The 27,371-nt window shown below is 39.8% G+C and overlaps 1 protein-coding gene across 3 annotated transcripts in view; it reads right to left on the reverse strand.

Annotated features, from left to right (window-relative positions):
• Positions 1-2,595: 2,595 nt before the first annotated feature.
• LOC138199279 (phospholipid phosphatase-related protein type 5-like) overlaps positions 2,596-27,371 on the reverse strand; it is a 96,963-nt gene continuing 72,187 nt past the window's right edge. For 2 of the 3 annotated variants that reach the window (XM_069151225.1, XM_069151227.1), the window contains 3 exons: positions 24,933-25,109; positions 21,741-21,875; positions 16,347-18,126 (listed from right to left, as the gene is read on the reverse strand). In XM_069151225.1, the coding sequence (XP_069007326.1) occupies positions 17,989-18,126; positions 21,741-21,875; positions 24,933-25,109 (450 nt within the window). In that variant the 3' untranslated portion in view covers positions 16,347-17,988. Of the gene's footprint in view, positions 10,097-16,346; positions 18,127-21,740; positions 21,876-24,932; positions 25,110-27,371 lie in introns of those variants that run through there. The other variant, XM_069151228.1, reaches the window with a different exon arrangement.

Consider the following 27,371-nt stretch of genomic DNA (forward strand, 5'->3'; position numbering starts at 1 on the left):
GCTGGCCGGCGCCTCAGAACGACTCATTCTGCTGCGCAGGGTGTGAATTTTACATGGAGGTACCCAGATACAACGGAGACAAAATAAGAGAAAGAGAAAAGTGTAAGAGCAGCACAGTGAGCTTTTATCTCCAAAGGTGTGTAAATGCTATTTTAGATTAGCATACGGTATCCTACACTCCTGACCTCTGGTGACTTCAGACTCCTGAACATCCACACACACAAAGTGGATTCACAAAGTATTTAGATATATTTTTAACACATTATTTTGTTGTATATGTAAATGATGAAAATAAAATAATCATTTAATAATTTATACTGACAAAGTCCCAAAGTGAGAGAACCAGAAGTGTCTGGATATTATCTTATAATACCAGAACAATCTGTCATTGATGTCAGAAATATTCAGACATGACAGTTACCAGCAGTGTCTGTCAGACACGTGTTCAACCCACTCAGTTAAAATGTGTATTTATTGATAGCAAAAGATGGAATGACTGAATATCAAAGTACTGCTCAAGTAAAGTGAGGATGCCTTCAAAAAAAATCCTGAATAGTATTTATTCATCAAGAATTCATAGAAAATGCAGTTAAGAGAAAAAGGACTGAATCGTAGGGATGAAGACGAGTACTCAGCTGAAAGGAGTAACCGGCACGGACGACCACGAGTATCATCCGAGTAAACGGCATGGTGGTGCAGTGGTTAGCACTGTCGCCTCACAGCAAAAAGGTTCTGGGTTCGAATCCGGTCCTGGGCCTTTCTGTGAGGAGTTTGCATGTTCTCCCTGTGCTTGCGTGGGTTCTCTCCGGGTTCTCCAGCTTCCTCCCATCATCCAAAAACATGCACCTCAGGACTGTGCTGACAGGTCATCATTGTAAATGAGAATTGGTTCTCAATTGATATTACCTGGTTAAATAAAGGTCAAATAAAACGTGTGGATATTTGTGTTGATTGGTAACTACCAGCTCCAGCTGCTTAACAGACACCAGCTGGTTCCACACAGCTGCACACAGAGCCCCGCCTCCTCCGTCACAAAGAGCCCCGCCTCCTCCGTCATACAGAGCCCCGCCTCCTCCGTCACAGAGCCCCGCCTCCTCTGTCACAGACTGCTGCAGCTTGAGACTCAGACGCACACGCATGTCCAGCATCCACAGGAATTAACAAAAACTTGCAACTCTTTTGGTTCATTTATGCCAATTTCAATTATGTTTGTATAAAATATCTTCAGCCGAGTTACTCAAAGAACTTTGCTCTTACCGGACGAGTCGCAAGTTACGACTTGTGACTGTTTCTCCGTGGGTTTGCTCCATCCTCCTTAAGATATCTTCACTCAGCTGATTGCTTTCAGTGAGAATATGTATAAGGCTGAATGCATATTTTGATGCAGACTGTCTGCATAAATCACCCAGTTTCCAACCCTCAGTTTATTCAATGAATGAATAAGGAGAGAATTGAACCTGTTTGTGTTCATTATGTGACTGATGGTACAGTCGGCCACACATAATCAGACATAATCAAGCCGGTGTTCTCCAGTTCCTGCTGTTATTGATGAGGCAATGATCATTCTGAGGATGCAGGCTAGTGATGAACTGAGTGTTCTGCCATGCCTTCATTATGGATGGCAGAGCCTTGTCAGCATCACCATGGTTACCTCATAGCAACAGTGAGTCTGCTGGAGAATGGGGGGTATAAATATAATAATGTTGCTTATATTTCTGGATTATTTATACTGTTTTAATAGGATTGCACCATCTTTTGGTGCCTCTGGCAGCGTATTACTAAATGAAAATTCAGAATTTTTTGGAAGCTTCACTTAGTGTTACTGACAGTCTCATTTGAACATTTATCATCCACTATGTATTAGTGAAACATTGCTGCTTACTTTGCAGGTTTTTTTTAATCTGCAATCACTCCCTAAACCTACCCAAATATCTATTTTTTGAATAAAACAAATAAACACATTTATTTCCCAATATGGATGTGTAATAGTTCTATGTGTTATGTTTGTGTCATTTAACATGTCACCCATAGCGCCGATAAATTAAAAAACAAAACTGTTCCACCCTCATAACATGCACCTCCCAGGAGCTTGTTTATGTTGGACCGCATTTTAAATTGTAAATTGGTAAAACCCTAAACTGAAAGCACAATAAAACATAAACGCATGATCAGCAGACAGAAGAAGCCTGTTCCACAGTTTGTGTATGACTTTTTACGCCCACCTGCGATGCACAGGCAGCGCAGCTCAAAGGAGCACAACTCACTTCACCTCCATTTGAATTTAGAATATTATGACTGACCTGCTTTGAATTTTTTGGTTATTACTGTGGATTCTAGGAAGCAACACATTGAGTTGCATAGTGAAGGACTGGAATTAAGGATAGTTGGAAACAAAATATTCCAAAAATTGCCCTTCAAAACTTAAGCTGTGGAGGTTTGAAAAATCTTCATTTAAATTGTCTTTTAATATTTTAAAGTATCGAAAGACTTAAGATTCTCAAGAGTGGCTGTTTTGACTCAGTCACTGTAAATCTAAAAGTACAGATCCGTGTAATTCATGTTCCTTTGCTTTCCAAACAGAAAAAGAGACAAAGGTCCTGCAAATCTTTCCTTTATTCAAATGCTGCAAATTTATTATTTTCTACAGTGTAAAAGGTCACAATTTGAACACAAGTTGGAATGAAAGTTAATTTCATAAAGAAATATGAATAATATAAAAGAAGAACTGGGTCAGAAGAGGAGGAAACACATCCATACAAAACAGACCACCAGAAGCAAGAAAGAAAACTCACAACAGTGAGAAAGAAGTGTGTAAGTTTGTCACCTACTGTATATCTCAGGAATATCACTCAAATATTTGGAATACACAAGGAACTTCAATATGAACATATCAAACATGAATGTTAGTTTTCACCAAACAGAATGTAAAAAATTTAACTAATTCTCAACAATAACATGAAACATAATTCATTTTACTGTAATGACATGAAGAAGTGATATGAATTATCAGAGGAATAAAAGAAACATCTATCGTGAACACTCACACAAAGTTTTTGAAAAATAGCACATAGCAGTAATGAAGAATGACCCAAAGGAAATATATATATATATATATATATATATGTATATAATATATATATTTTCAACTTTTGCATTTTTACATTTTTTTTTTCCCAAACTTTATTTTTCCGAGTCCTGAATATTTTGGTGGATGTTTATTCGTGAGGCCATTTCATTTGCAATGAGAGGAGTTACAGCGTTTTTTTTTTTTTTTTAAAGTGTGTGATCCTGTCTGGACTCTATTGATGAGTCATCAGTAATTACAAAAATAGAGATTTGAAGGGGCGAATGAATTCTACCACCAATGTGTTCATATCTCCTCCCCTGATGTGAAAGAAAGCTCAACATGTTATTGCTACAAAGGGGAATAATTTACAATACAAACTAGGGCTGGATGGCACTTTAACTGGGACACGATACAGAAGACACTGAGCTTCACTGTCGTTTTGATTTGTGTTCACCTGAATCTTTAGTCTCTTTTAATCTCTGCTTTGGTCACCACCAACTCTTTAGGGGAAAAAAAAAAAAATCGATCCACTCTACTACACACATCAGTAAATTGCTAACTTTGCCTCTCCACCAACTACTGAGCTAACCGCTCACCAGAAACACCTTCATGAATGAACGTAAATCACTAGTCCAAAGAACAGCTGTGCAATAATCATGCTGTTTAATCTTGACGTGCCACACCTGTCAGGTGGATGAATTAGCGATCACCTCTCCGTCACAAAGATAAAATGGATTTTCACAAATTTGTGAACAAAATTTGAGAGAAATAAATCTTTTGTGTGCATAGAAGAAGTCTTAAATCTTTTACATCAACGCATAAAAAGTGGGAGCGAAAACAAGTGTTTTGTTTTTATGTCCGTTTAGGAGACGACCATTACATTCGAAAACATCTGTTTTTGTCTGAAGAATCATTTACAACAATGTCCATATTTTGTTATTCACAAATTTTAAGGACATTTTCTTTATTAGATGGACACAATAGGGACCGAAAACAGGAACTAAGAGGTAGGGAGAGATGGGAATAATAGCCAACAGAGCGTCCTGCCTCAGCACTGTTATTAAGACCCAGTGGATTCAGAAAGTATTCAAACCCATTCAGCTCTCACACACTTTACTGTGTTGCAGATTTCATTCTAAATGGATAAAATTGCTATTTTTGCCCCTCAGTTTAAACTCAATAACCAATAATGACAAAGTGAAAACATGTTTTTCGAAGTCTCTCGTTCATCCTGTTTGCTTAAATTTTCCTTGATTGAAAACTTTACCAGTCCATGTTGCTGTTGCCTGGCAACGGTGTTTTTATGATTTAACCACTTCAACGCCAAACATACATTGCACTTGACTTCCCATGTTGTAACCAAGAGTTCCTGAGTTCCATTTAAACACAGCATGTAACCCCATGAAGAACATGTTAAAGAGCTGCTGAAGATAGAAGCTACCAGACGCTTCGCATCCAAATTGACGGCGGATTAGAGGATTAGAGGATTAGAGGATTCGAGGATTAGAGGTTATACCAAGAACAATGCGACAAACTCTCCATATCCAGGTACGCAAAGTTTGCAAAGACCTAACGATGAACACTTAAAGAAGTAATTCCTGACAAAGAGGCAACTACAATTTAAGGTCTGAGTACTTTTATAAATTAGAGATTTCAGATTTTCAATTAATTTGCCAAAAAAATGTTAAGCGTTTCCTACTTTATTTAGCCTTTATTTTACCAGGCAAGAAATTAAGAACATATTCTTATTTACAATGACGTGATGGCATTTTTGGGTGCAGGTTTTGGGGAAAAAATGACAATTTTATCCATTTGTCCAACAAAATGCAGTGAAGGGGTCCAAATACTTTCTGAATCCACCGTATTTACACAATTATATAAACTGTACACAGACAGTTCTGTGCAAAACTGTTCAATTTGATTGTTGCAATTAAAAATTTTGCAGCATTTTTTCTCGAAAGTTGTGAGGAATTGCCAAAATTGCAAGCTGAGGAAAAAACACTGCAGTTTTTTTTAAACTAATGCCCTTATAAAAAAAACATATATTATCACGATTGTAATACGTATATTGCCCATCACAGACAAAACACAAATATTTGAATTCACATATTTTAATATTTGTTTCTGAATTTAAGGAATAATTGGCTCAAAGTAAAATAAAAAATTCTGTCATAAAAATGACAAAAGTTTGCAAAACACAATGTGACGCAAAACAGAATATATAGGCTACATCTTCTGTATGAATGAGTCCATCAAATTATTTTTAAATAATAATAATAATTCAACACATATGCACACAAACCAAGGGCCGTCTCTTACAATTGGAGAGGTGTATAAACTCAGATAATTACTGACTGAACTGACAGTGGGAAGTTTGGTGATTGGAAGCCTAATTCTCATGATTAGACCACATTTTCCATAAATCCTGTCACTTCCTGTTTATTGAGTCCACTGACTCTGGGTATTGGGAGAAGTTGAAGGGCTTTGTGACTGTAAATTAGATATTTTTCTTGATAAAATAAGTTTTGTTTGTTTGTGCCATAATGTCCTCAGGGGCTGATTTACAAAAGCAGAATTAAGAAATCCAGGATTACAGAGTCAATTTTGTAAAAGTGCTCCTTTATGTATTGGGGAGAATAAAATCTACCTTAATGGAGCTGTAAATAGTGGCTTTGCCCAGATTTATAGCATCTCCTGCTGCATGAAGTGAAGATGCCACTTGAACATTTGTTTTTATCCCAGTTCAGATTAACTGTGACGGCTTCGTGCTCGGCGGTGCTGAATCATGGGACCACTCATGCTAACACTTATTGTGAAAAGTGCGATTGTTAAGGGAGAAACACGTGTTTCCATATGCTTTATATATTGTTCTCATCGCTGACTTACACACAAACAAACCTTAAATAATATCATAATCATCAGTCTTCATAAACATGGACTTATTTTAATGCTTATTTTAAAGCAAAATGGCCAAATTCCATTGGAACATGGAATAACTTTAAGAAATTGGTTTGAGATCCGAGTGACTGCTGACTGAAAGGCACCAGGATTAATTAAACTCAACCAAAACTCAGCCGGGGTAACTGAGACCCGGTTTAATCCCTTATCCAGGTTTTGTGAAACAGCCCTCCGGAGAGGTTCTCTTGAGAACTTTTAATGCAGAGAAATCAGGGAAACTTTCAAAATTGCAAACTCCCACAAATACTGCAGAGATTGTATGAACTTGCATGAATTATTCCAATCAGTGCAACAGTGAGATGTGTTGTCTGATTGGTTCCAAACTCATTGTAAAGCATGACAACAAGCCCACACATACAGCCATATAGATTTCATATAGACAGATCTTCAGCCACTACAGTATGAAACACAGCAATGATCACAGTCAGTCCTGAGATTACACAAAGAGACCGAAGACACTGAGAATGTGGACAGTTTACCAAGACAACATTGATTTGATTTGGGATTTTTCTCGACTGTACATTGTATTAAGTTAACTATTCATAGCTTAATTATTTTTGAAGCATCCTTTAGTTAGTGCCTACAACCTTTGAACAGCACTGCATTGTACATGTACATGTACTGTATGTAATGTATAATGAGCTATACTGCAGTATTTCTGGGTTTCCATCTTTGTAGGAGATGGTTCTACGAAGATTCTGGAATTACTTTTGGGGCAGCAGAAAGTATTGAAAAAAAATTCGGTTTGACTAAGACATAATGGTAATAGACAATAGTCATGTACTTGGGTAGGTACTCTCCTAAAAGAGCCTTCTGCAAGGGGTTGATAACAGTTCGACTTTTCAAACTAACTAAAGGAGCTAAAAGAGGCTAACAGGCTAAACAGCACTGCGGAATTAGATGATAATTCTTTGTGACTTCTAGAAATACAAGTAAACCTTTCACCTCACAGAGTGCTTTCGTTCAATAATATCAAAAATATTGATAATTGCAGATTTGATTTATTTATCTAAAAATAAGAAAAAAATGCTTCCCGATTTTGTATTAAGCCCAGCTAAACTGGATCAGCGAACAAGAAGACATCCTAAAACGATAGAATGCTCCATTAAATGTGAGAATTTCACCCAAAAATGGTTTTGTAGGAAGTTGAAAACAACTCTCCAAATTGTAATTGTTGTTCTAACATACCAATAATATAACAGGGAACTTTAATGGTCACAGTCCTGGATACATTTGTTGGTACCCTTTGCAGCTCATTGAAAGGTGATCAAATTAAATGCAATTTGCTCATGATTATTAGTATTTCTTTGGTATGTAACAGAGTAAAACAAAATAAATAATAAAAAAAAAAGATAAAATATTGGTTTTACAAAAATATTCAACAATGAATAGACAGAGAAAAGGATGAAAAGAAGAGAGTTCCTATGATCACTGCTGCTAATATTAAGAAGTTGATGGTCCACTGGACTGTAGCCACGAGCCAACCTCCATGGACGCGACCGCAAGAGGAAGATCGACCCCAGATTAAGTTTAAACCAATCAGCAACCATCAGTGACGTCACCCGTTGGTTTGTGAACGGCGTTATGAAACATCAAGTAACGGATATTGGCAGTCGGCATCTTTCTAGTTCGGAGCGGTTTGGAGCAGGAAGTGACCATATTTGGACGAGCTGGGGGAGGAGCCAGCGGTGGATCTGACCGATCTGATTGGAAACCTGACGATACTACGTCCCGCCCACCGATAGCTGTAACCTGACTGCACCACAGGCCTGTCAATCAAACAGACACGCCCCCAAAAACAGGTCTTCTTGAATCTTCTTTTCTAATGAACGAGGGATTATTATTCTAGTGGCACTCGGTGGTATTGCATTTTAAGGCTCTTCTGTATCGGCCTCATTTTTCAGACCTGGAAGCTACGAACAGTTTTATAAACAGTCTGTGGTAGCAGGATAATGCAAATGGTAATAAAAATAACCAAGAGAAACTTCCAAAGAGATACAGGCTGAACTTTACAGTTCATCAGTGTCTGATCACACCATCTGTTGCTGGGAGACGACACAGAGCACGAGGAAATGTCAGAACTGTCAGGGCATCCTGCAGTGAAACGTGCTGCCCGGTGTCAGAAAGCTCCGTCTCGGTCACAGGCCATCGTCCTCCGACAGGATAATGATCTAAAACACTTTTCTGAAATCACCAAAGAACCAAACCGGACTGTTCTGAAGTTCTGTTGAATCAAAAATCTAAATCAGATTTTTATTGACACTAAACAGACAGAGAGGCTAATTATTTTTGGAGCTTCTTTTTTTTCTGGAAGGGTACCAACAAATTCTTCGTGAATATAATGTTACACTGATCTGCATGAAAGAAGTTTAAGAGAAAAAAATAGTGCAACAACAAAACTTGTAGTCTTGCCGATGATGTAAAAACATCCTGAGGAAACACTGAGAAGAGAGGAAGGAAAGTTTTAACTTGAAATTTTCTAAATTCCCTGTAGACTGATCTGACAAAATAGAAAGCATCAGATGTGAGATAAGAAAAGTAAACATAACGCTGGCTGTCTAATAATCACATACAATTTAAATCTCCGTTTCTGGCTGTAAATCACTGACCTTTACGAATAATGTTTTAGCTTTTCCAAGATTATATGAAAAGACAGAAATTAATCAAACTGCATTATTTTGGGTTTCACAGACTGTATGCTCGTCTCACCGTTTCTTTTCTACATGTACAAAAACACTACAGCTCTTAATTTGAAACAAGTGCTTTCACGCTCCATCAATGACGACTTCATCAGTTAGTCACAGTATTGGGATGATCAAAGTTTCCTTTAAAGGGCTCACCCACAAACACGTCTGACACCTGATGGGCTTATCTCACGTCATGTCTCATTTCGGACAACAACTGTTGCTGCATCTTGGACGCTTTACGTTATTCTGACAAAAATAATATTTCGCCCTCCACAACGTGTTGACCAATAAGAGCTCAGCGTTCTGTAGAACAGAACTGTAAACATGGAAAAGTGGAAGATGATCTACAAACAAGCCAAACTGTTCTCTTGGTGTGACAGAAGGGTCTTTTTCTATTTCAGGCTTTTCTAAACACAATACCAGCAGTTATCTCCACACCATCATTTACAGCCTCTGTTCCTGGAAGCTGGTCCCTGACATCTACTTCCTGCTGACATCACGCCGGTCACGAAAAACTACAAGCTACGACTGTCAGGTCTTTATGATTGTCATGTCTCTCGGACGAGTCACAGCAAAAAAGGTTAAGACTAATTGTGATCTAATTTCACACAGTGAGCATCTTAATAAAATAAAAATATAGTGGCGTCTCAACCCAGAATGAAGAGATCTGTGGAGCTCTCTTCAATCTGGAAATTAAAAGAATGGCTTTCATTTTTAGGTTTTTAGTTTTATCTTTCAAGTCCAAAATTTCCGCTCGATTGATTTGAATGAAATCTGAGCTCAGCAGTCAGTCTCATTGTGGTGTTCACAGCAGTGCTCTCCATGTTGTAAAGGTGACGTGATAACAGGAATAACAAAATCAGAAATCTGTAAAGAACAACAACATAACAAGAGAAGGTTTGGACATAGACCGGATAGTTTCACTAGGAGCCATCTTATTGGAACAACAGTGTTCACACACAATAACATAATGTTTGAACCACGCAGGTTTGAGATGGTGCATCCAGTTCTTTATTCCTTCTTCTGGTTCTTCTGGTCTCCCACTAGTCTGATCTGGGCTTTGCTTTACAGCAAAGCTTCATTCAGGAGGCGAGAATCTGACCAGAACTCAGAATAGGTGCATAGATGGAGAAAGCAGAAGCAACCAGTCCCACTACGTTACCGACTCCTCCTTTATTTTTTTCCCTTGAATACAAGAAGCTGTGAACGATAACAGAGGCCCGATAAAGACAACATAGAACAACATACCGCAGACCGGACACACACAACGCTTTTAGTGCTGCGCTTCGGTTAATTGGACTGGACAGTGAAGAAGGTGGACGTCCAATGGGTCTGCCACACGGCGGACTCCACGTCATGTGACCTCCGCGAAGGCGATGTGATTCTGTGAGAGGTAAAAGAGCACAAAGGAAACATCAGGAACAGTCCAATAGATGAGTTTCATTTTGGCCTACTATTAATTTTAAACTCTCAGGAAGAGGTTTTATGAAATTCCATTATACAACAAGTAGCTCCGCCCCAGAGATCTGATTGGTCAACTGAACGTTTGGAACAAATCACCACGACAACACACCCTGCTCATCACTGGAAATATCACTCCACCTTCTCAATGGGAATATAGAATTAGAATTGAATTTCCTATAATATTAATATAATGTAGTTTCTACTTGTTATATTTTAGAGTGAATTTCTCCACAATATGAAGACATTATGATGACATGTTTTATTTAGATGGTAACTTGTTGTATAATCACAATATTACACCGGAGGGTGTTTTAACGTCATTATAGGCGGCACAGTGATGCAGTCAAGTTAAATCACACCCTCTCCTGTAATATTGCTTACGTCAGGCCTCGTAAGCCAAAACACATTTTATTTCTTCTAGAGTCACATGACTTCTTCAGTTCAGCCACAAACAAATTTGTGAGGCAAAACTCGAAATAAAAGAATCATCTCAGGTGATTTCCACAGCAGAATAAAACTAAGCCACATCCATAAAGTTTTTAATGAGAAAGTTTAAAGGAAAATTCTGAAACATTTCAGTGTGACATGTTCCCCGAAGGTATGCATAGCGTGCTTCTCCTGCTTGTTCTATTTTTTAACTCACTTTTAGAGATCTGAGAAGACTTGACTTGCAGAAGTTTACTTGTATGTAGATGTTTGGCTGTCTCGGCTCTTCTGGAGTTCTACTTTTAGCACATTTACTTTCAGGTCAAACTCAAAACGTTTGAAACGATTCATGTAAGAATCCTGTTTGTTTGGACATTTGTTCGACGTCTAAAAAGCTTTCCTTGACTTACACGGTTAAGAACAAGTCTTTGTCTGTGGAACAGACGAGGTGCACTTAAGGTTGCTACCAACGTATTAACGGGAAATAAATCAGCTGGAAAAACTAGAATTTCCGTTGACCTCTATAACAGCAAAGCCCAACAGCACGCCATCCGTTCTCATCACTAAAACAAACTGTTAAAGCTTCAAATACAAAAAGTCCAGGTGGAGGTTGTGTACGCTTCATATTTTTAGGAACTACAGTTCAGAATAAGTGAGTCTTTCCTACAGATTAGGAGATGCTGTACTGTGAATGTGGAGCTTTTATATCTGGTGGAGTTTGTATTTGTACATCGGAGGAAACGTCTCCCAATAAAGAAACAAATAACTCATCATTCAAAGTGAGCGAGTGTGTTTGTGGTGTTTTTCCAGAAGCCAACAGGTAATGTGTAAACTCTTAGTGTGTTTTACTCATTTCTCTCATCTCCACTTAGCCAGTGATGATAAACTGTATGACTCCGTGGTGTTTTCCTGCGTTAAAGACTTGAAGTTACGTCTTTCCACCAAAGAAGAAGAAATAACTAATAAAGCGGGGGCTTCATTTCTGCTGCTTCCCAACCGGGTATTTTGTTCACTGTGGCTTTGTTAGCTTCCAGGCATTAAAGGCTGTGCTATTTTTAGAGCCGGCAATTTTCCACCGAGCCTGCTGCAGCCGAGTTGAGAGTGTGAGATATTGTGCTCTTTGTCGGCTCTCTCAGCAGGAAGCTGGGAATTGAAACATCAGATTCAGATAAGACCTGTGCATGTTCTACTTTCTGCTGTTCCATTTGTTTCTTATTAGAGAAACAGAAATTTAAAAAATCTCTGCAGGATAGAGTGAAAATAAACACACCACCATTATCCCGTATTTTCAAAATCTGAGATTTCACACAAAGAAGGAAAAGCACTTGGACACACATGCTGAGTTCTCTGGCTGAACCGCCGTCTCATTGGCTTCATCCACAAACCGGTGAGGTCACTGTGGACTCACATGGATACCAGCCAACACGTGTGGAGACCATGTTTTAACCAGCGAACGTTGTTTGTTCAGTGAAAAACCTTGTTTGGGTCTTTTTCTTTTTGTAGCTCAGTTCATCATTTCTGTCTTTGACAACAATGTACTCACCAAAACATACAACCAGCTCTACAAACACAGCAACATCAATAAAATTAACCTTTAAATTCATCATATACATTTATTTACAACAGCTACAGAGGCCAATTTATTTTTCTGCAATTATAAAACTCTTCATTTTCCATCTCCTGTTTTTGTCACATTTTTCATGAAACAATCAAATTTCTCAGTTTCAGCATTTGATGTTTTTTGTTCAGTTCAATATTGGTTTATGTGATTTGCACATTATGGCATTCTGTTTTTACTAAACATTTTTGGGAATCACTACATTTTGTGGTATTCTGTAAATAAAATAAAATTAGACTTAAATAAAATATTTGAAAATGTAATATACTTCAGTGTATCATCTAAAACCAAAATTTGCCAAATTTACTTAAAAAAAAACAAGTTGTTCACATGATCTATTGAATAACAACCAACCATCATCCATCAGTGATGTCATCATTGGTTTGTGAACGTTATGAATCCTCCAGTTCAGATTCTGTCCGTCACCATCTTTGCTAGTTCGGAGCGGTTTGGAGCAGGAAGTGACCATATTTGGACGAGCTGGGGGAGGAGCCAGAGGTGGATCTGACCGATCTGATCGGAAACCTGACCATACTACGTCCCGCCCACCGATAGCTGTAACCTGACTGCACCATAGGCCTGTCAATCAAACAGACACGCCCCCAAAAACAGGTCTTCTTGAATCTTCTTTTCTAATGAATGAGGGATTATTTTCAGATGGACCTCCAGAAAACTAATAAGAAGGAGTGACTTTAGCTAACAACACCGAGATAACTGATGGACACATTTTATTCACTTTGGATTTGATGAGAGAAGTTGAATGGGAGTCTATGGAGCCGGAGGCTTTTTGGAGCCGACCTCTAGTGGCACTCGCTGGTATTGCAGCTGAAGACACTTCTGGATCAGAACCATTTTACAGACCTGAAGCTACGAACACTTTTATATACAGTCTATGATAACAGCTCATTATCATTTGAATAACATGAGTTTATGTTTGAATATTATGATTTTCACTTTTTTGGTGTCAAAAATGTTTCCAACGTTTGAACGCTTTACAAAGCTTCTACTGTCTATAAAAGGTTATAAAACATAAAAGGCCTTTGTGCCATGAAACGGTGTAATCACATGTAAATCATAATGATGCTGAATAAACTTACAATAAACTATATAAACTAATAATGTGTTAACTTGCACTGACAGTGCGCAGTTTTCTAAATTGCATTAATCTTTTAAATTTAAAACAATTTACAAAATTTAAATAGATTTGTGGTTAGTTAAATGACAAGACACCTAATTTCTCAAAATAATTTACCCAATTTAATTAATTTTTTTCACAAATGTATTAGATTTTTGTGGTAAATAAAAGAAAAAAAGACAGGTTAATTTACTGCTTGACTGATTTCCTTGATTTGCCTTTTGAACATTTTTATTTTCATATTTTATTTATACTTTAGGATGTCTGTAAAAATGCTTAGACAAAAAGGGGATTTGAAAGAGTACATAAACGTATGAGGCAGATTAAGAAATGTATTGCTCGTAGCATTTTCAGAACGTAACAGACGGCCAACTGACTCTAAACAACCATAACAAAATATTTTTGTCATCTTTTTAAGAAATTGTTGGTTTTGTGTTTTCAAAATTCATGAATATTTGTCAGTAGAAAATTGTATTTCAGGTTATTCTCTCATCTTGCATAGACACCAAACTGGGAATATGTAAATTGTTGAATTGTCGGTTCTCTTTTGATTTGCAACTCTGCCACCACTTTCCTTTCCTCTGGGTTTATCCAGAGCAGCTGAAGGCAACATTTTCCAGCAGAGTGTACATGTTCTTCTTCTGGCTTTCTAAGTTGTAAATTTGTCATTGACATTGTTAAAAATAAATACGTTGAGGAACCAGTGAGTGGAAAGTTTATGTGAAAAACACATGAATGAATTACACAGGGTAAAACAGAGGGACACGTTTACAGGTTACTAATGCCACTGATCTCAGCTGTTACTAAACTTCAGTGAGTCCATTGTTATCTTATCAAGTGTTATGGAAATAATAAGTAATTGTTTTTGTCTACTCATCTCAACTATGAAAAGGATGAATACATTAGTCCACCAGAAAGGATAAAGAAAGCAGTGAAAATAAGATAGACACTGAAGAGAGGGATATTTGAGATGAAACCACCGGCTGATTGTTGTGCTGTTTTTGGTATTAAAGTCTGTCTGCCACTAAAAGCATTTGGAGACTCAGATGGCGGTGAACTGAAGCCCGATTGTAGAAATAAAATGTGAAAATGACGCCTCTCACACATTTAAGTTCACTTCATACCTCTCATAGATCCACTTTCTCAAAGCCCCGACTGTTCCACGAGCACCAATCAATGGTAAAAGATATAATCCATCTCAGAACGAACTGAGCTCATCATCACAGCCCAGTGGAGGAGAAGGTCAGACTGTCTGCTGCCTGCACGCCAGCCAGCATTCAGCAAATATTCGATATCCCAAGTAACACGTACATTTGGCTAATTTGATTAAATTATCCTCATGGGTTGAGGGAATCCGAGATAACATCATAAAGAATTAGAGAAATGCAGAACACAACATAAATCATTTCAATAACACCAAGTAGGATTTAGTTTTTGTATGTAAAGTTGCTGTGCGACTGTCAGGTACCCAGAGACAACAAACATTCATGTTCACCAGGAGAGAAACCGTTTGAGTTTCCAGCCGTAACCTCAGCTGGGAAGCAGTTCTTCTATATTTTCACCTCCATCTTTAGATCGCAGCACTTTTTAAATGTCAGGTATAAATTTCCACTGCTGAAGCCACAAGCTCCACTTCTATCCTTCACTTCATCCACAAGCAGCTTGATCTAATGTTGAGTTTGAGTTGAGGTAGAAAGTAGAAGTCCCGAAAGAAAAAATCATCTAATGTTGTAATTTATAACTGAGATCACAGAGAGGCAGAAATATCCATTTTAATATTATATAGCCCTGATGAGAGTTGTTGTGTGTTTGATTTATTTAATCAGTGTGCAAACCTCATCAAGGTTCTGCTGACGAATGCTTGAACTGTTCACTTCCCCTACAGCACATCATCAGCCAGTAGTTTCACCGGTGGAACACAGACGTGGAAGAAGAGGAGAGCGTTTGTGTCCACATATCTCATGTTTCAAACCACTCAGCGGTTTGATTGCCTTTTGTTTGTGAGACGCTGGAACCAGCTGAGACCCTGCAGCCAGCGCAGGAAGGCCTGTAGGCGCTCCTTAATAAAAAATGACTCTTCATCTTCATCATCCGTCTCCTGCAGCAGCAGCGTGTGGTGCAACAAACGCCAACATCCAATGTTAACAGTTTGGCACATGTACTCTCAATTAGTTCTGGTGTTAACTGCCTGTGGTGAAACGGTTGAAGCACATGTACCAGCGGCCTCAAGAAAGCAGGTAACACAGTTATACTGACAAGTAACTAAGATTTACTGAGTGTTTTGCATTTTATGTATAAAAGTACAATATTCAGTGTGTTGGTAACTTCATGGAGAGTTCAGAAGTTATTATGAGTTCATGAATTAATTCCTGCATGACATCAGCATTACTTCATACATTAATACCTCATGAATCATCAGGAAGTAACACGAGTTCCAAGTCTTTCACTGAAGCATTAAGGGAAGTACATCATCATGAATTACGACATATTAAGTATGATCATGGTGGATTCAACTCTGCAGCACAAAGCACATCATGACATCGTTACACACAACGCACAGTAAAGATCAAAATATTTATTTCAGAGGCAACAAACATGATGAACTCACGAGAGATTAATGTTTAGTTAATTATAATTTCATGATGTGCTCTGATGGACTTTGCTATTGGTTAATCCCTTTGAGGCTTCACGTCTCACTGACCAATCAGGAGGTAGCGTTGCGGTGCAACCCGGGCGCCATAAAGAGCCTGAGACCCCGTTTCTCACTCAGCCACCCCGGAGATAAGACCGGTCCTCGAACGCTGTCACCCGATGTCCAAGATGTCGTCTACGAAGTGTTGCATCTCAACTCCACCCGCTCACTCTACGCTGCATCCTGCACATGCAACAGCTGCAACAGCTGCAACAGCTGCAGCATATGCAGCACCTGCAGCCCATGAAGCAACTTCAGCACATGCAGCACATGCAGCACATGCAGCACATGCAGCACATGCATCACATGCAGCAGTGGTTCACCGGGCTCCGTGTGGACCAATGTCAAGATAAATCCCAAAGATTGTGGTTGCAGCTACTAGATCTCATCCAGTCTCCTTCACTGTGTTCCACTCGTGTCCCTCACAGGATGCGGTGGAACGCTCGGTATCATTTTTTACGGCGGCGGCACCACAACCAGGTCACGGTGAGGTCAGACAACAGTGCGGTCGTAGCTCATCTCAACAGCTGTGTGAGGTTTCTCCACCGGCAGAGTTCGGCTGCAGGGATCCTGACTAGGGCGGAGCTCCATCTTGGATCTCTGACGGCCTGCGATGTTCCGATAACCTTCAATGTGACGCTCGCAGATAAAAGGAGAGACGCACTGATATGACAGCGCTTTATCTAAACTGGTGGCGAGCAGGAAAAACACTCTGCAGCCTGCTGGTTCTCCCTGAAGACCAGCGACTCTCCTCCCCCGAGGATGGAGGAGGTGCCACCTGGTGATTTGTCATTGACATTGTTAAAAATAAATACGTTGAGGAACCAGTGAGTGGAAAGTTTATGTGAAAAACACATGAATGAATTACACAGGGTAAAACAGAGGGACACGTTTACAGGTTACTAATGCCACTGATCTCAGCTGTTACTAAACTTCAGTGAGTCCATTGTTATCTTATCAAGTGTTATGGAAATAATAAGTAATTGTTTTTGTCTACTCATCTCAACTATGAAAAGGATGAATACATTAGTCCACCAGAAAGGATAAAGAAAGCAGTGAAAATAAGATAGACACTGAAGAGAGGGATATTTGAGATGAAACCACCGGCTGATTGTTGTGCTGTGTGGAGGAGATGCCACCTGGTGACGGTGTCGGTCCAGACGGGCCTTTTACCTTCTCTTGCCTCAGAGCAGAGAGCGGCGGATCTCTGCGTCATGTCGGTGCATCCTTCATGTGTGATGTTTTCTGATGACAGGGTCAAAGTGGGGCTCCTCATTAATTCTACGTCCCGAACGAGCTTTCCACTCACGTGAACTGCTCAGAGAGTTTCCGACGCTGCGACGCGTGCAGCCTGCGGGCGCCTGTGTTGGTTGAGCTTATCGCTCACTGGGAAATTCGGCTGAATTATGAGGCCACTTTCCCATCGGAGGCTCCACCAGGAGTGCTGCGACCTCGGCTGCACTGTCCAGCGGCGTTTTGATGGAGGAGATCTGCCTGGCTGCCTCCAGGTCCTCCTCCTCCACGTTTGTACAGTCGTATCTCAGAGATATGGCGTCTGACTCAGTGTCTCGAGCGTCCTCGGGACTCGATCTGAACCCAAGTCATGTGTCGGTAGATGGAATCTGTGCAGCTGCATCTCAGTTCCCTACATCCACACTGCAGGCTGTATCCTGCAGGTATGCAGCTGTTTTTAACTTCTCTCTCGAGGCTGAGGATGTCATCCAGTTGCATGGAAGGTTTTCTCCAGACAGTTGTCTTCCTCGGCCTGTTCTGGTTAGTCTGGTTCAGGTCCAGCTGGGAGAACATTCATCCCTAACGGCCAATAGTAAAGCCCGTTAGAGGGCGCAGCAATAGTAGTTACTGGACATAACTCCAGTTCTGTGAGAACGTGCGTGGTCCTCTAAGACCAGCTGGTCTCCGTCTCCGTAGAGTTGCTGAGTTTCAAAAGGAGATGAGCATCAGAGTTTTATAGCAGCGGGGTTGGACAGCGAGGCTGCCTCCTGATTGGTCGGTGAGTTCAAACACACTCATAGAATTAAAGTTGATTGATTCGTCTCCAGTTCTACGTCGGGATGGATTCTAGAATCCATAACAGAATAACAGAAGTTATCTGTTAAGATTAATCAACATTTATTCCTCAGAGACACTCAGCATGAACCGGTGACCCACTTTAACCAGGCCACAAAGAGGTGTGTGTCCTGAGTGCAGGTGTGTTGTGTTGTGTTGTGTTGCGTTGTGTTGCGCTGTGTTGCATTATAATGCGTTGTGTTGCATTATAATGTGTTGTGTTGCATTGTGTTGTATTGAGTTGCGTTGTGTTGCATTGTGTTGCATTGTTGTGTTGCATTTTATTGTGTTGCGTTGTATTGTGTTGTATTGAGTTGTGTTGCGTTGTGTTGCGTTGTGTTGTGTTGCATTGTATTTAAAAAAAATTCCCCTTGCGTTGTGTTGTGTTGCGTTGTGTTGCGTTGTATTGTGTTGCGTTGTATTGTATTGTATTGTGTTGTGTTGTGTTGTGTTGTGTTGTGTTGTGTTGCGTTGGGTTGTATTGTGTTGCGTTGTGTTGTGTTGCGTTGTATTGTGTTGCGTTGTGTTGTATTGTGTTGTGTTATGTTGTGTTGTGTTGCGTTGTGTTGCGTTGTATTGAGTTGTGTTGCGTTGTATTGTGTTCTGTTGTGTTGCGTTGTATTGTGTTGTGTTGTGTTGTATTGTGTTCTGTTGTGTTGTGTTGTGTTGCGTTGTGTTGCGTTGTATTGAGTTGTGTTGCGTTGTATTGTGTTCTGTTGTGTTGTGTTGTATTGAATTGTATTGTGTTGTGTTGCGTTGTATTGAGTTGTGTTGCGTTGTATTGAGTTGTGCTGCGTTGGGTTGTGTTGCGTTGGACTGTATTGTGTTGCATTGTGTTGCATTGTATTGTGTTGTGTTGTGTTGTATTGTGCTGTGTTGTGTTGTGTTGTATTGTATTGTATTGTGTTGTGTTGCATTGTATTGTATTGTATTGTGTTGTGTTGCGTTGGGTTGTGTTGCGTTGGACTGAGTTGTGTTGCGTTGTATTGAGTTGTGTTGCATTGTATTGAGTTGTGCTGCGTTGTATTGTGTTGCGTTGGACTGTATTGTGTTGCATTGTGTTGCGTTGTGTTGTGTTGTATTGTGTTGTGTTGTGTTGTATTGTGCTGTGTTGTGTTGTGTTGTGTTGTATTGTATTGTATTGTGTTGTGTTGCGTTGCGTTGTATTGTATTGTATTGTGTTGTGTTGTGTTGCGTTGTGTTGTGTTGCGTTGGGTTGTGTTGCATTGGACTGAGTTGTGTTGCGTTGTATTGAGTTGTGTTGCATTGTATTGAGTTGTGTTGCGTGTTATTGTGTTCTGTTGTGTTGCGTTGTGCTGTGTTGTGTTGTGTTGTATTGTGCTGCGTTGCGCTGCGTTGCGTTGCGCTGCGTTGCGCTGCGTTGCGTTGCGCTGCGTTGCGCTGTGTTGCGTTGCGTTGCGTTGTATTGTGTTGTGTTGTGTTGTGTTGTATTGTGCTGCGTTGCGTTGTATTGAGTTGTGTTGCGTTGGGTTGTGTTGCGTTGGACTGAGTTGTGTTGCGTTGTATTGAGTTGTGTTGCGTTGGGTTGTGTTGCGTTGGACTGAGTTGTGTTGCGTTGTATTGAGTTGTGTTGCGTTGTATTGAGTTGTGTTGTGTTGTGTTGTGTTGTGTTGCTTTGTGTTGTGTTGTGTTGTGTTGTGTTGTGTTGTGTTGTGTTGTATTGTGTTGTGTTGTGTTGTATTGTGTTGTGTTGTATTGTGTTGTGTTGTGTTGTATTGTATTGTGTTGTGTTGTGTTGTGTTGTATTGTGTTGTGTTGTGTTGTATTGTGTTGTGTTGTGTTGTATTGTGTTGTGTTGTGTTGTATTGTGTTGTGTTGTATTGTGTTGTGTTGTATTGTATTGTGTTGTGTTGTATTGTGTTGTGTTGTGTTGTATTGTGTTGTGTTGTATTGTGTTGTGTTGTGTTGTATTGTGTTGTGTTGTATTGTGTTGTGTTGTGTTGTATTGTGTTGTGTTGTGTTGTGTTGTATTGTGTTGTGTTGTGTTGTATTGTGTTGTGTTGCTTTGCGTTGTGTTGCGCTGTATTGCGTTGCGTTGCGTTGCATTGTATTGTGTTGTGTTGTGTTGTGTTGTATTGTGTTGTGTTGTGTTGTGTTGTGTTGTGTTGTGTTGTGCTGTGTTGTGTTGTGCTGTGTTGTGTTGTGCTGTGTTGTGTTGTGCTGTGTTGTGTTGTGTTGTATTGTGTTGTGTTGTGTTGTGTTGTGTTGTGTTGTATTGTGTTGTGTTGTGTTGTATTGTGTTGTGTTGTGTTGTGCTGTGTTGTGTTGTGCTGTGTTGTGTTGTGCTGTGCTGCGTTGCGTTGTATTGAGTTGTGTTGCGTTGGGTTGTGTTGCGTTGGACTGAGTTGTGTTGCGTTGTATTGAGTTGTGTTGCGTTGGACTGAGTTGTGTTGCGTTGTATTGAGTTGTGTTGCGTTGTATTGAGTTGTGTTGTGTTGTGTTGTGTTGTGTTGCTTTGTGTTGTGTTGTGTTGTGTTGTGTTGTATTGTGTTGTGTTGTGTTGTGTTGTATTGTGTTGTGTTGTATTGTGTTGTGTTGTGTTGTATTGTATTGTGTTGTGTTGTGTTGTGTTGTATTGTGTTGTGTTGTATTGTGTTGTGTTGTATTGTGTTGTGTTGTATTGTGTTGTGTTGTGTTGTATTGTGTTGTGTTGTGTTGTATTGTGTTGTGTTGTGTTGTATTGTGTTGTGTTGTGTTGTGTTGTGTTGTATTGTGTTGTGTTGTATTGTGTTGTGTTGTGTTGTATTGTATTGTGTTGTGTTGTGTTGTGTTGTATTGTGTTGTGTTGTGTTGTGTTGTATTGTGTTGTGTTGTATTGTGTTGTGTTGTATTGTGTTGTGTTGTATTGTGTTGTGTTGTGTTGTATTGTGTTGTGTTGTGTTGTATTGTGTTGTGTTGTGTTGTGTTGTATTGTGTTGTGTTGTGTTGTATTGTGTTGTGTTGTGTTGTGTTGTGTTGTATTGTGTTGTGTTGTGTTGTGTTGTATTGTGTTGTGTTGTGTTGTATTGTGTTGTGTTGCTTTGCGTTGTGTTGCGCTGTATTGCGTTGCGTTGCGTTGCATTGTATTGTGTTGTGTTGTGTTGTGTTGTATTGTGTTGTGTTGTGTTGTGTTGTGTTGTGTTGTGTTGTGTTGTGTTGTGTTGTGTTGTGCTGTGTTGTGTTGTGCTGTGTTGTGTTGTGCTGTGTTGTGTTGTGCTGTGTTATGTTGTGCTGTATTGTGTTGTGTTGTGTTGTATTGTGTTGTGTTGTGTTGTGTTGTGTTGTATTGTGTTGTGTTGTGTTGTGTTGTGTTGTGTTGTGTTGTGTTGTGTTGTGTTGTGCTGTGTTGTGTTGTGCTGTGTTGTGTTGTGCTGTGTTGTGTTGTGCTGTGTTATGTTGTGCTGTATTGTGTTGTGTTGTGTTGTATTGTGTTGTGTTGTGTTGTGTTGTGTTGTATTGTGTTGTGTTGTGTTGTATTGTGTTGTGTTGTGTTGTGTTGTGCTGTGTTGTGTTGTGTTGTATTGTGTTGTGTTGTGTTGTATTGTGTTGTGTTGCTTTGTGTTGTGTTGCATTGTGTTGTGTTGTGTTGTATTGTGTTGTGTTGCTTTGTGTTGTGTTGCAGCTACCTGTGAGGCGATGTACTTCTCCAGAGGACTCTCCACTCGTCCCAGGTGCATCATGGTCATGTTGGGCTGCAGATCTTCAGTCGACTCTTCGCTCAGCAGTAACTTCCCTTTGAAGTTATGGACCACACACACCACCTACAAGCACAAACACACTCTTCAATGCAAACACACCGACAGCCGAGTGGACACACAAACCATCGACAGCAGTCGGGTCACAGCAGTCTGAGGTTCAACATTAAATAACCAACTGCATGTTGACTCAGAAGACAAGAACTGTTTTTAATTCCTTTATTTTAGCAGAAAGACCCATTGAGATGAAAAATCTCTGTTACCAGGGAGACCGGGCCAAGAACAACAACATAATATACAAAATACACAATCAAACAGTGAAACAGCTGAAGAACCATCCACATTCCTCCATCACCTCGTTCTTTATGAGGATATCAAACCGTAGAAAAGTCAAACATCCATTCGGGCTCCGGTTCTTGTGATTTCTTCCATGAGAGCTTTAACTGATTTATAATGTTTCTATCTAAACACTGAAACAACTTCTCAAAAGTTTTCAAATTATTCCAGTTTTATTGATATATGTACATTATTTAGTTACACTTAAGCAATATTACAGAGTAATACACTCATGTAATACTGGGATTAAACAACAAGTTAACAACTAAATAAAATATGTAATCTAAATGTGTTCATACTGTGGGACAATTCACTCTTTTTGTTAGTGTGATCTCCGTTTCCATGGCAACACATGGGATATGACAAACAACTGGAAAACAATCAGTCGCGTCAGTAGACTAATATAATGTGTGCAATGTTTACTACTCCAGGAAGTAGTCCGACCCTTAGCAACCACCTAGCAACAGAGAGGATTTCTAGTCTCCAACTGAATAAATACAGAACATAGAAACACTAAACTGATCAGCTAGTTCAGTCTGGTTGGAACAAAGATATCTGATGAACAAAGATATCTGATGAACAAAGATATCTGGTGAACAAAGATATCTGGTGAACAAAGATATCTGATGAACAAAGATATCTGATGAACAAAGATATCTGGTGAACAAAGATATCTGATGAACAAAGATATCTGGTGAACAAAGATATCTGGTGAACAAAGATATCTGATGAACAAAGATCTCTGAGGAACAAAGATATCTGATGAACAAAGATCTCTGAGGAACAAAGATATCTGATGAACAAAGATATCTGATGAACAAAGATATCTGATGAACAAAGATATCTGGTGAACAAAGATATCTGGTGAACAAAGATATCTGATGAACAAAGATATCTGGTGAACAAAGATATCTGGTGAACAAAGATATCTGATGAACAAAGATATCTGATGAACAAAGATATCTGGTGAACAAAGATATCTGATGAACAAAGATATCTGGTGAACAAAGATATCTGGTGAACAAAGATATCTGATGAACAAAGATCTCTGAGGAACAAAGATATCTGATGAACAAAGATCTCTGAGGAACAAAGATATCTGATGAACAAAGATATCTGATGAACAAAGATATCTGATGAACAAAGATATCCATGTTCTCATGTGTTTTTAACATTTTAGCACCGTGTCATGTGTTCAAACCAAACCGGTCCAGCTAGCCTCCTCTAGGATTGTAAGTGCGTGACTATCCGTGGTGTTACGGTACGGGTGCTCGGAGCGACCAAAAAGGACCAAAAGAGACCCGACTTCACCAAATGGGTCATTTAATAGACCTAGAACAAGTAGAAACTACATTATATTACATGTTATATGAAACTCTATTTTAATTCTATATTCCCATTAAGGAGGTGGAGGGATATTTCTAGTGATGAGCAGGGTGTGTTGTCATGGTGATTTGTTCCAGATGTTCTGCATTCTGTTTTTAAGAAAAAAGATGATATTATGTACATGAGGAAGGCTGTTTTGAGGACGTGTGGTGTTAAATTTAAAGGACTGTGGCGGCTAAAAGCAGGAAGACTTTCACATTATGATATTGTGCAAAGAAAATTCACAATAAGAGACATGTTCAGTATGTTGATGTGCAAACTGCACAAGTTCAGAGCTCTGCAGCTAATTGATTATATACAGAAACTGTTCATGAAACAATATTGATTCAACCATCATCTCAAAGGTATTCTGCAGCTGGATTTGACTTTATTCAAAATTTAAACTGCTAAAATATTCTATGAACTTAAAGGTCCTATATTGTTTAAATCCACATTTACATTTGTTTTTTGATAACAAAGCATCTCCCGGTGGTCGATGAATACCGTGGAAACACTCAGTTGAAGGAGAAATGCACACAGCCCGCTTTCAGTGACAGAACGGTTTGAGCCGTTTGGACTTCTCTGAGTGTGTGATGTCACAAGTACGGCCTGCTGTCCAACTTGTTCTCTGAAGGAAAACACATCCTATCGGGGAACTAGCCAGCTACAAGAACGAAGAAAGCCAACAGCAAGAATAGAATGACAAATTCTCCTGCTGACTTACAAAGTTCATCATGACCAACGTCCATCTTATAGACCTAACAGAGCACTTTGTTCTCAGACTGCCGCCTGCTTGAGTTTCATCTCTCCGGAGGAAGCAGCTCCCAGTTCTGGTTCAGGAGGCGGCCGCCGTCTCCTTTAAAGGTTGAGCTGAAGCTCCTTGAGGCGGGTTGAGGTGACCTTGAGTCCTCCCTCGGTGATGCTGCTGCAGGCCTCGGCTGCAGGGCGACCTCTGATGATGCACCGAGCTCCAGTCGTCTCTTTCACCCCCCAGACATTTACATGTCACAGCTGCATCTCACTAACTTCATGCCTTCTCTCTCCTGTACTTCTGTTACTGGTTGTTAACTGGTATCTGTGGTCCTGGAGCTGCGCGCTATTGATTTTTTAGGTTTTTTTTGCTGATCTGATGAATAGAGGAGAGTTTGTTTTGCCATGTTGTACCTTCTCTCTGATTGTTTTCAACTGATTTAACTATTTTAGAACAAAACAGAATTGTGGTTGATGTGTTTTTCTTTCAATCAAATGTCATTCATGAAATAACCTTGTGGAAGTTGAACTGTACTAATAGTTTCTGGGGTCGCTGTACTCTGGACATGTATGTTTCCTAACACACACGCTAACACACACGCTAACACACACGTCACATCCCTCTCCAGCTTTTATACCCACACACAAATCATTCACGGCTCTTATTCTCACCAGGAAAGTTGCGATGGCCGAGCCGATGATGAAGCCAGCGATGACGTCCGACCAGTGGTTCCGGTATTCAGCCACGCGGTTCAGCCCGGTGAGGAAGGCCAGACACATGAGCCCCAGAGACAGAACCGGCTTGGCCAGACGGGTTCCCTTCGCCTGCACGGTGCACGTCACGTACATCTGTCAGGGAGGAGAGATGAACGGGACACATCACCTCAATACTTCATGTTAAATGCACACAAAGACAAAGTCACTCATCCAGAATTGTTCCTTTATTCATGTCCTCATCAGAACCCATCCAAACTATATCTACTTGAGCAGCGAACACAAACTTTGTGTACGTTTTTTTGAGGAACACGAGGAAGTTGCAGATATATATATATAATATACAGTACCAGTCAAAGGTTTGGACACACCTTCTCATTCAATGGTTTTTCTTTATTTTTTTTTTCTACATGGTAGATTAATATTGAAGACATCTAAACTATGAAGGAACACATGGAATTATATTGTAAACAAAACAAAAGTGTTAAACAAACCAGAATATGTTTTATATTTTACATTCTTCTAAGTAGCCACCTTTTGCTTTGATGACAGCTTTGCACACTCTTGGGATTCTTTCAATCTGCTCCATGAGGTCGTCACCTGGAGTGGTTTTCAGTTAACAGGTGAGCCTTGTCAAGAGTTCATTTGTGGAATGTCTTGCCTTCTTAATGTGTTTGAGAGCATCAGTTGTGTTGTGCAGAGGCAGGGTTGGTGCACAGCTCTCTACAGTGAATCGGCCTATTGGACTACAGTTCTGTCATATTGTGGTAAGAACCACTCAACTAAGTAAAGAGAAACGACAGTCCATCATTACTTTAAGACAGGAAGGTCAGTCAATCCAGAACATTTAGAGAACTTTGAATGTATCCTCAAGTGCAGTCGTGAAAACCATCAGACGCTCTGATGAAACTGTCTCTCATGAGGACCGCCCAGGACAGGAAGACCAAGAGTTACCTCTGCTGCTGAGGATAAATTCATTAGAGTTACCAGCCTCAGAAAATGCAAATTAACAGCACCTCAGATTAGAGCCCACAGAAATGCTTCACAGAGTTCAAGTAGCAGACACATCTCAACATCAACTGTTCAGAGGAGACTGCATGAATCAGGCCTTCATGGTCCAATTGCTGCAAAGAAGCCGCTACTGAGGAAGAAGAAGAAGAAGAAGAGACTTGATTGGGCCAAGAAACACAAGGAATGGACATCAAACCAGTGGAAATCTGGACTTTGGTCTGAGGAGTCCAGATCTGAGATTTTTGGTTCCACCCACCGTGTCTTTGTAAGACACAGAAAAGCTGAGCGGATGGTTTCTACATGTGAGGTTCCCACCGTGAAGCACGGAGGAGGAGGTGTGATGGTGTGGGGGGGAGGGGGGTTTACTGGTGACACTGTTGGTGATTTATTCAGAATTCAAGTCATACTTAACCAGCATGGCTCCCACAGCATTCTGCAGCGACATGCCATCCCATCTGGTTTGAGCTTAGTGGGACCAGCATTTGTGTTTCAACAGGTCGACGACCCCAAACACACCTCCAGGCTGAAGGGCTGTTTGACCAAGAAGGAGAGCGACGAGTGCTGCGTCAGATGACCTGGCCTCCACCATCACCGACCTAAACCCAATGAGACGGTCTGGGATGAGTTGGACCGCAGAGTGAAGGCAAAGCAGCCAACGAGAGCTCAGCACCTCTGGGAACTCCTTCAGGACTGTTGGAAAACCATTCCAGGAAAAAGGTGGCTACTTGGAAGAATCTAAAATATAAAACATTCTGGTTTGTTGAGCATTTTTTTGTTTACCATGTGCCCCTTTATAGTTGAGATGTCTTCAATATTAATCTACAATGTAGAAAAAAATTAAAATAAAGAAAAAACATTGAATGAGAAGGCGTGTCCAAACTTTTGACTGGTACTGTATATATATTTGTTATTTGTGAAATTATTCTCAGCTAATCTCAGAAAAGAGAAAACAAAATTTCTCTCCAGCTTATATATTGTTACTTTGAATAGAACAAAGATAAATCTTAGAAAAGTTTTACAACCAGGTGTCCAAATGTAAAACAACAACAACAACAACAAACAAACCAAAACAGAGCAGATAATAAGAGGCATACTAAAAGGATCAGGGAGGGCAGTTGTGAGACCACTTCATTTTGTTAATATAATCATGTTCCATCTTTTAGTAAATATGTATTTTTGGAGTATTAAGGCATTTGTTATTTCTTCTATCTCAGCCAACATATTATATGTCAGGTTTTAACCACTTAGTAGTGATGCTTCTAGTTGCTGCTGTTGTGAATCTTTGTAAAAGATGTTTTCTGTCTTCCATCAGTGGGAGACCTGATGGTTCCACCTTTGGATTCTTTGTAAGGTTTGGATGAAAAACTCTTTCAAATGCTTCACAAA

The sequence above is a fragment of the Embiotoca jacksoni genome, unplaced genomic scaffold (assembly GCF_022577435.1).
Source record: "Embiotoca jacksoni isolate LCO1_2020_lvr unplaced genomic scaffold, fEmbJac1.0.p SCAF_17, whole genome shotgun sequence".
Classification (NCBI taxonomy): Eukaryota; Metazoa; Chordata; class Actinopteri; family Embiotocidae; genus Embiotoca; species Embiotoca jacksoni.